The 9941-nt window shown below is 38.4% G+C and overlaps 1 protein-coding gene across 2 annotated transcripts in view; it reads left to right on the top strand.

The window, feature by feature from the left end:
- LACTB (lactamase beta) overlaps positions 1 to 8712 on the top strand; it is a 17559-nt gene extending 8847 nt beyond the window's left edge. For both annotated transcript variants that reach the window (XR_002771947.1, XM_003784400.2), the window contains exon 6: positions 7935 to 8712. Coding sequence is in view for 1 of the 2 variants with exons in the window: in XM_003784400.2 (XP_003784448.1) it covers positions 7935 to 8460 (526 nt within the window). In the remaining variant the exon portion in view is untranslated. The remainder of the gene's footprint in view (positions 1 to 7934) is intronic.
- Positions 8713 to 9941: the final 1229 nt, after the last annotated feature.

Here is a 9941-nt window from a genome sequence, read left to right on the forward strand (position 1 = left end):
AACTCCTGGGCTCAAGCGAGTCTCCTGCCTCCGCCTCCCAAGTAGCTGGGACTACAGGTGCCCGCCACAACGCCCGGCCATTTTTTGGTTGCAGCTGTCATTGTTGTTTGGCGGTCCGGGCTGGGGATCCGAACCCGCCACCTTAGGTGTACGTGGCTGGCGCCTTAGCCGGTTGAGCTATAGGCGCCAAGCCGCCTTAGGAGATTTTAATATGATTTGTGGAGCTTCAGAACACTGACTTTGACAAATTATCCTTAGGATGGAAAAATGCTATGATTTTAGATAATTTCATATTTGATTCATTTACCAGTATACTAGAAAAGGGTTTAGTCAACTTTTTAGCCTTAAAAATGTTTATTTCATGCATTGTGTCATGAAGGGGTTACTATGATTAGAATGTTAGCTACTGATTTATGTAATCTAAAATTATTCAAGCACAACAATATGAAAGTACTGAAAACTTTAAATGTTTAATTGAAATGAAACAGTATTAAAATGATGTAAGCCAAATACATAAGGATTCTTTGTTTGAACTGTTCCACTTCAAAACTACACATGGAAGTATTTGAATTTTTTAATCATTAAATTTTTGAAATTTGAGATTATTTTATACAGAAATATTTGAGACACTCCAGAAAATGCAAAAAAAAAAAAAGTTGACAAACGCAATAAAGATTTATTTTACCTTTTAAAGTAATTTTGCTTTTCATCATTAGAGGAAAAAGTATAGGAAAAGCAAACAAACCCTTGGTAACTTAAAAAAAAAATTCTTTAACTCAGAAAGAACAAACAGAGTACTTACAGGAGTTATGTATGTCAAATATTAGGAAATGAGTCAGGAGTTTATAAGCTTAATGGTACTTTGTAAAGAAAGCAATGAAATGATGGCCTTTTTTTTTTTTTTGGGAATTTTCCAATCCCAACATTAGTTTTATTCAATCCTCAATTGTATTTAACAAAATTATCATTTTTCAATTGCCAGCTTATTGAAAATTATTAAATATACATTACAAATCAGTTTATGGCCTGAGATTTTGGGGATCCAAAAGAAATTAGGTTAGCCACAAGCAATGAATTTTAATTTTTTTAAACAGCCTGTGATTCTCAACTACTTCAGACCCTTTGTGTTTGTTATTTTTAGATATAGCAGTATCTTCTACTGGAAAGCACGAGAAGAAATGACAACTAGAGGCAGTTGTCTAGTAAAGGATTCACTAGAGAACCTGAAAAGATTCAGGCATAGATGCCTGACCTTATTTTGATATAGATCTTCATATTTGAAAATGAATGTCCAAATCCATATGTAAGCGGGGGAAGGGCGTCCTGTATGTTCATTGAGCCTCTTTTCCAAACTGGAAATTAAGGCTGTATAAATGTGCTGAAATGTGCTGAAATGTACTGTCTGCAGATCAGCTATCATTTGCTGTTTTCTTGATCAGTGACTAATTTGTGACTTGCACTGAAATCAAACTATGGTGTATGAGGGTGAATTAATTTATCTCCCATTTTTGGAAAAAAGGCAGTGGGTTTCTGTTTCTAAATGTTCCTATCAGCTCTGGGCTTTTTGTTTTTGTTTTTACTTGGAGGGGAGGTTGTTTTGGTACTTTCGTTGTTTTTTAGGTTTTTAGTAGTACACAATGGTTCTAAAAGGGTGGTTGATTCATTTCAGTTAGATTAAATGGACTGTTGAAATAAAATAGGGCACTACAAACAGAAGGAAATATACCTAGGAAAATGTTCTGTCCATTTGCTTTGTTTTTATTTGATACAATCTATATTTGGTTCTCTAAATCTCAATCTGATTCTTTTTTGGTAATAATTGGTTTAAAGGCACTAGCTTTGGGGGGGTGTTCAGGGAGTCAAAGGAATCTTTTTCAAGGCTATGTACGTGCAGGAAAATCTTTTTTTTTTTTGAGACAGAGACTCAAGCTGTCTCCCTGGGTAGAGTCCAGTGGTGTCATAGGTCACAGCAACCTCCAACGGGGGCTCAAGTAATTCTCTTGCCTCAGTTTTTCTGTTTTTAGGAAAGACAGGGTCTTGCTTTTGCTAAGGCTAGTCTCAAACTCATGAGCTCAAGCAATTCACGCACCTCAGCCTCCCAGAGTTCTAGGATTACAGGCTAGCCACCACACCCAGCTATGTGCAAGAAAATCTTAAAGCAAAACTTAATAAATGCAATCTGTCCATTCATTTGTTTTATGGTACTATTCTGCAGTAAATAAGACATTGCCAGCTTTGTTTTTTAGTCTACTGATTTCTTGAGTGTAATCGTAAATCTGTTTATAATATCCTGACTAAGGTGTTTTAGAGTTATTATTGTATTTTCAAGAGTAAATGTTTATCTTCTTTATCACTTTTGTGTGTATCTGTGCATTTAAAATAATGCCATCCAATGTCTGTCACCTGTTGGAAATATTTCTCCAGACTCCTATTCACAATACTACTTACATTACTTTGGTTAGAATTTTAGCCACAAGGACACACTTAGCTGTTAAGGGAGGCAAAGGATTTTTAGTTTTTAGAGGGAACATGATTGTCCTGAATAAAATCAGGGTTTTTTTTAAATGAAAGAATAGGAACATTGATTCTGAATAGGCAAATAACTATATTGATTCAGTGTAGTAAATAAACTATACGGGGGAATGGAATGAATGTTCTTGCCACTGAAAGGCATTCAGTTTGTTGACTGGGGAGAATTCTTAGTCAATGCCTTAACTGACTACTAGACCTGGGTCACATTTTCCATGTGTTTGGCACAATGTTTGCAACAAAAATCTCTAATTTTATAATTGAATGGGACCAAAACCAAAGAAAATGAATGTTTTCTGAAGTGTTTTCTATATTTTGACAGTATAGATATGGCCTTTCCCTTCTATTTATTTTTTAGAATGCTTTCCATAATTCAGAATTGTTCCTATTTCTAAGCAGTGATATGTGTATACCATGGAATACTATTCAGCTATAAAAGGAGCTGGAGATTTTGTATCTTTTGTAACAACCTGGATGGATTTGGAGAACACTCTCCTAAGTAAAGTATCACAGGACTGGGAAAACAAGCATCACATGTGCTCAATACTAAATTGAAACTAGTAGATTAATGATGATGTGCTTACTTGAGGGAAAAACTAGTAAATTCAAGAAGAGGGGAATGGTTGGGCAAGTTCCCAGCCAAAGGGAACAATGCACCAGTATACGGCACACTTCCTGGGTGAAGGCAACAAGTAGAACTTGGACTTTACCATAGAAGTGTAAACAATGTAACCCAATCATGTGTACCCTCATATTAATCTGATATATATATATCAGATTTTTTTTTTTTTGTAGTTTTTGGCCGGGCTGAGTTTGAACCTGCCACCTCCAGCATATGGGGCCAGCACCCTTCTCCTTTGAGCCACAGGCGCTGCCCATTAATCTGATATTTTTAAAAAGATTTTTTTTAAAGAATTGTTTCTTATCTACCTCTTTTGTGTGCCTATAGGTGATAAACTCTCTACTAGCAGTTTGACCCAAACATTAATGCTGAATTTTAAAGTGGGATTAGCTTTTTCTTTTTTAATTAATTAATTTTTTTTTTTTTTTTTTTTTTGCTGTTTTTGGCTGGGGTTGGGTTTGAACCCACCACCTCTGGCATATGGGGTCAGCGCCCTACCCCTCAGAGCCACAGGCACTGCCCCGGGATTAGCTTTTTATAATATATATTTTTAATTGTTTTAAAACTTCTCATAACAATAAATTACAAAGGATACATAATTATTTACAAAGGTAGTTAAGAAGCATTTAAAAATAATTGCTAAGTTTGTAGATATAGATTTCTGTGGTTTTATAGAAGGTTCTTGTGCACAATCTGGAGATTCTTAAATAAGAATGAAGAAGCTATTTGTCATCTGGTACCATTCCTTCAGTTATTTAATTAAAAGAAAGTCCCAGTAACTTACTCAAGAACATGTGTCTATATTCCATTCTTTGAAGCAGAAATTTCCTAGGAATTTGAAATAGTAAAGTTTGTCATTCAGCTCAAGAAAATTATTTCTATGAAAAGCTATTAACTTGGCTTGGTGCCCATATCTCAGTGGTTAGGGCTCCAGCCACATACACTGAGGCTGGTGGGTTCTGAACCTGGCCCAGGCCTGTTAAACAACAATGACAACTACAATAACAACAACAAAATAATAGCCAGGCTTTGTGACAGGCGCCCATGGTCCCAGCTACTTGGGAGGCTGAGGCAAGAGAATTGCTTAAGCCCAAGAGTTTGAGGTTGCCATGAGCTGCGATGCCACCGCACTCTACTGAGAGCAATATAGTTAGACACTTTATCAAAAAAAAAAAAAAAGAAAGAAAAGAAAAGCTACTAACTTGTCTGCTGTGAAAGAGAACCAAGAGATTAAAGTTTAGAATTTGCCTAAAGTTTAGAAATCTAAAGTCTAGAATTCAGCATATTTTCATATTTAAAAGAGTAATGACTGAGGAGTTCCAATCTTAATATAAGTGGTTTAAAATGCTTTAATGTTGAAAGGAAGTTATGCAAGGCTGGTGATTAGCCAAAGATCTTGGTAGTTCTGATTTATGAGCTCGGAGTTCACTTTAAAAAATACTTCTCAGTAAGAAAATGTGTTTCTATTATGTAACTTCTTTTTTATTATTTCAGAATATTATGAGGATACAAATGTTTTAGTTACATGGATTGCTTTCATACTGCTCCCTTGGGTCAAAGTTTTAAGTATGCCTGTCACCCAGATAGTGTGTGTTATAGCCTTTAGGTATGATTTCACATATCTCCCCTGTAGCCTGCTTGATTTCCATTGAATTTTTATAACTTCTTTTGGATTTAACTTTACTTGATTGGCTAGAATTACAAGTGTAATCAGAGTTGAGGCAGAAAGTAATGATGTCCTAAAATATGGAAGTGACAATAGGAACAAAAAGAAGGGAGAAGGGTGAGACACCAAGCAGAGATTGAAGAAATAGCTTTTAGCATCTTACTGGATATAAAAATTGAGGGCAAGAGAGTCATCAAAAGTTTTATAATGAGGGTTTTAACGGAGAGAAGAAGTATGACAAGAAGGCTTAGAAGAGATTAGTTTTAGACATGTGATTTTGAGACGTGAGAAAATCACATATTGAATTGTTGGTTCTCAAAAGAACACATTAAGATCCCCTGTAGACTTTTTTTTTAAGACAAGTTCTAGCTCTCTTGCCCAGGCTAGAATGCCATGATGCAATCATAGCTCACTGCAGCCTGCAGCCTCAAACTTCTGGGCTCAAATAATCCTCCCACCTTATCCTCTTCAATAGGTAGGAACACAGATGCATGCCACCAGCTAATTTTAGGGGGTTGTGAATGGGAAAGAGATGGAGTCTTGCTGTGTTGCCCAGGCAACCCCTGACCTCAAGTGATCTTCCTGGCTTGGCTTCTCAAAGTGCTGGGATTACTAGCATGACCCACCATGCCCAGACACATGTCTGAGGCCACCCCATTCCTAATTCTCAGCCCTACTTTGCTCATATTATGTCTTGGAATTTTAGGGCAGTGGCACTATGACTGGTTTCATTGAAACAGTTTTTCTATAGGGTGGGGGGGGACTGTTGGTGGGTGTGGTGCTAAGGGCATATGACATGAGGCAGAGCTGAGGCTGTGATGCAAGGCATGGGGAGCAGCTGTAAATATAGATGAAGCTTCCCTCGCTGTCACACAGCACCATTCACTTCCATCTGTGCAGCCCGGTTCCTAACAGGCAATGGACTGGTACCAGTCTGTAGTCTAGCTGTTGGAGACCTCAGTTTTAGGAGACATATAAGAATTTTTTTAAAAGACTCATTGTTCAAACTATATATGCCCTCAGCCTCTCTAAAGAGCAGGTAGAATCAGTAGGCCCAAGAAAACAGGGAAGAAGCAAGGAACATATGTGGAGACAATGAGGGCAGAGAGCAGGTGTATTTGGAGCGTTGGAAAGATTAGAAGTCATTGTCATAGGAAGAAAGTTCTGAGTTTGAGATATTAGAGATAGAACCGTTTAGGTGGTAGACTTAGGTCTGACAGTGCTTATGAACAGCCAAGGTAAAACAGTCATTAGAGGTGAGGCAGTCAGCAAACTGCAGACCTAAGAGCACTGCATTGTGATTCTTGAAAGAAAGGATCCCCATGGGTGAAGTTTCCTTTTTGTCTAATTATTTTGCGATTTCATTTCATTTGCCTAACGAAAGTGGGGAACTATATGTGACCCTTTAGATCCCCAAGTGTAGCCCCTTGACCAAATCCAAAGGCATTTGTTCTATAAAATTTGTATTCAGTCAAAAGGCCACACTCAAAGGTCCCCAAGGCTACAGATTCCCCACCACCGATTGGTACAAACTCCTCATACTAAAAAAGAAACCTCCTCAGATAAGGCACTTTATCTGTTTATTTCGGTTTTTTTTAACACTTTATCCTAGCGTCAAAATAGTACCTAGCCCAGCTTGGGCAACATATTGAGACCCCTTTCTCTATAAAAAATAAAAAAAATTAGGTGGGTTTGGTGGGTACCCACCTATAGTTCTAGCTATTCAGGAGGCTGAGGTGAGAGGACCTCCTGAGTCTAGGAGCTCGAGGTTGCAATGAGCTGTGATCCAGCCTGAGCCACAAACCAAGACCTTGTCTCAGAAAATAATAAATCACACAGTACCTGGCAGCTAGTAAGTGTTCCTCAGTAACTGTTGAGTGTACAACAAATAATAGCTATCATTTTTTAAGTAACTACCAAAAATGTGAAAAGTGCTTTATATATATATTCCTAACTCTGCGAAGTAGACTTTTTCATCCCATTTTACAAATTAGGATGCTGAAGCAAAGAGGCAGTATAGAATAGGGATGCCAGATTTCCTGGGTTCAAATGCAGTTTTGCCACTTCTAAGCTATGTGACCTCAGACACGTTCCTTACACTCTGTGCCATGTCTGTAGAATAGGGTTTTATAATGGTGCCCACCTGCTAACATTGTTGTAAGAATAAGTTAGTTCATATTTACAGAGTTGCCTAATCACATGCTGCCCGCCTAGGACATTTATCCAGCCTGCCAGGTGTTTTTGCTGCCACTGCCTGTCCTGCTTAGCAGCCGACTCGTCCCGGGGCCTGCAGTCCGGCCCTCCAACAGTCTGAGGGCCCCCTGTTTAAAAAGTTTGAGGACCCCTGATTAGTTAACTGCAGCCTCAAGCTCCCAGGTTCAAACAATCTTCCCACCTCAGTGTCCCAAAGTGCTGGATTATAGGCATGAGCCACTGAGCCCCTGTGTGTTTTTTCAAATCAAATCAAATAAACATAAAAACCTAGTAAGAGTGAGAGTTGGGATTCAAACCCATATCACATCATTACACGTGATACTGCTTTGATATTGTTATATAAGAAATCTAGTCTTCTTACAAATAGTAACCTATTCCCAAACATGCCCCTGTGTACACTTTGGGTTATAAAGCAGTTTTCACATTTTTGGTAGTTACTTAAAGAAATGATAGCTATTATTTGTTGTGCATTCAACAGTTACTGAGGGACACTTACTAGGTGCCAGGTACTGTTTGATTTATAATTCAACATTAAGTCCAAGGACTAGGAATATCTACCAAAGGATAGGTTTTTCTTTGTAGGCACAGGGCAAATATATCACGTCTAATATTAATCAATGTATTTTTGCCAATATTAAGTTTGATACACTCAGCATGAGCAAGCCATACCAACAGGAAAAATCATTTTCTATGCTTTAATTGGAAAGATCATTAGACTACCTTATTTGTTTATCTGTATGTCACTAGGATCTGAATCATACTGAAAATTAGTTGCTACAGTTTCCAAGAATATGTGATCATTACATTGAAATACAATCTGTCTCGTGTATACACGTTCCTATCATTATAGGTAAAGTCATAATTACCATGAAATTTGTAATTACCATTCTTATTTCATTTTAGATTTTATGTTTATAATAAAAAGAGACGTCTTGTCAACACACCCTACGTGGATAACTCCTATAAATGGGCTGGTGGTGGATTTCTGTCTACAGTGGGTGACCTTCTGAAATTTGGAAATGCAATGCTGTATGGTTACCAAGTCGGGCTGTTTAAGGACTCAAATGAAAATCTCTTACCTGGATACCTCAAACCAGAAACAATGGTTATGATTTGGACACCAGTCCCTAACACAGAGATGTCTTGGGATAAAGAGGGTAAATATGCAATGGCATGGGGTGTCGTGGAAAAGAAGCAAACATATGGTTCTTGTCGGAAGCAGCGGCATTATGCTTCGCACACTGGAGGTGCAGTGGGTGCCAGTAGTGTCCTACTGGTGCTGCCTGAGGAACTGGATACAGAGGCTATAAATAACAAGGTTCCTCCAAGAGGAATAATTGTTTCTATCATATGTAACATGCAATCTGTTGGTCTCAATAGCACTGCTTTAAAAATTGCCCTTGAATTTGATAAAGACAGATCAGACTGAAACCATAACATCACAGGTGCAAAATGAGTTATTTGGGTTTTTTTAAACATTCAAGTTCCAACATACATGAGATTTGTAAGAACAAATTTGTAATGGAGGCTAATTAAATGCAGAGAATTATGCACCTCTAATTGCTTAATTTTGTAACTGTCTTTTATTGTAGAATTAATTCTTTATACTCAGGGAAGTATCTATATTGTTTTTACGTTTTGCAATAATTGTTAATTCTTGAAATAAAATATTCTGATAAAAGTATGTACTTTCTGGATGTGTAATACAGAGAAAATCTCATTCAATAGGAGCCTCTAAATACTATCATTTTAGTATATCAACAGAAACAAGACTGAGAAATGGTATATTAGTTATCTTTTGTTTTTTTTTTTAGAGACAGAGTTTTACTTTATCGCCCTCGGTAGAGTGCTATGGCATCAGCCCCCAGCAACCTCCAACTCCTGGGCTTAGGTGATTCTTTTGTCTCAGCCTCCAGAGTAGCTGGGACTACAGGTGCCCGCCAGAAAGCCCGACTATTTTTTTGTTGCAGTTTTGGCTGGGGCAGGGTTTGAACCCACCACCCTCAGTATATGAGGCCAGCACCCTACCCACTGAGCCACAGGCACCCACCCAAATCTTTTGCATCTTAAAAGAACAAACATTTATCATCTCACAGTTTCTGTGGCTCAGGAATTCAGAAGTAATCTAGCTGGGTGGGTCTGGCTCAGTCTCTAATGAGGTTGCAGACAAGGTGTTAGTCATCTAAATGATTCTCTGAGGCTAGAGAGATTGCTTCCAAGATGCTTACTTGCTTAACTGGTGGCCAGTCAGTCCTCAGGCTGATGTGTGGCAAGAGGCCTCAGTTTGTTACCACATAGACTGCTCTGTGGGGCTGTTTGAGTATCTTAATATTATGGCAGTTGGCTTCCCCCAGAGCAAGTGATGAGAGAGAGGACAACAGAGCCAGGCAGAAGCCACTCCTCTATAAGCTAGACTCAACTCACATACCATCATCACTTCTGCCATGTTCTGTGGGTCACACAGGACCTGACACACGTTGGTAGGATTACACAGAGTGCGAATATCATCAGGAGATAGGGATCCTTGGGGGTCAACTTGGAAACTGGCTACCAGAGTCTGACCTCTGGTCCCCAGTGATTTATGTATGACCTTCCCATATACAAAAAATGCACTTCGCTCATCCCAAGTCCTCTTGAAGTTTCATTCCCTTACAGCATCAGCTCACAGCTCAGTATCTTATCATCTAAATCAGGTCCATGTGAATGAGGCTCCTTGGGGTCAGTTCCTTAAGTACAACAACTCAAGCACTTGTGAACTTCAGACACGTTATTTGCTCCCCACAAGTGCAACATACTATGACACAACAGATATAGGATAATAGCTGTCCCACCTGCCTTTCAGAAAGTGGAGAAATGGAAGACATACAGGAGTGCTGGACAAGTCTGAAATCAATCAGACATAGGTTAGCA

This window comes from Otolemur garnettii, unplaced genomic scaffold, assembly GCF_000181295.1.
Source record: "Otolemur garnettii isolate 467f Iridium unplaced genomic scaffold, OtoGar3 scaffold00011, whole genome shotgun sequence".
NCBI classification, from domain to species: Eukaryota; Metazoa; Chordata; class Mammalia; order Primates; family Galagidae; genus Otolemur; species Otolemur garnettii.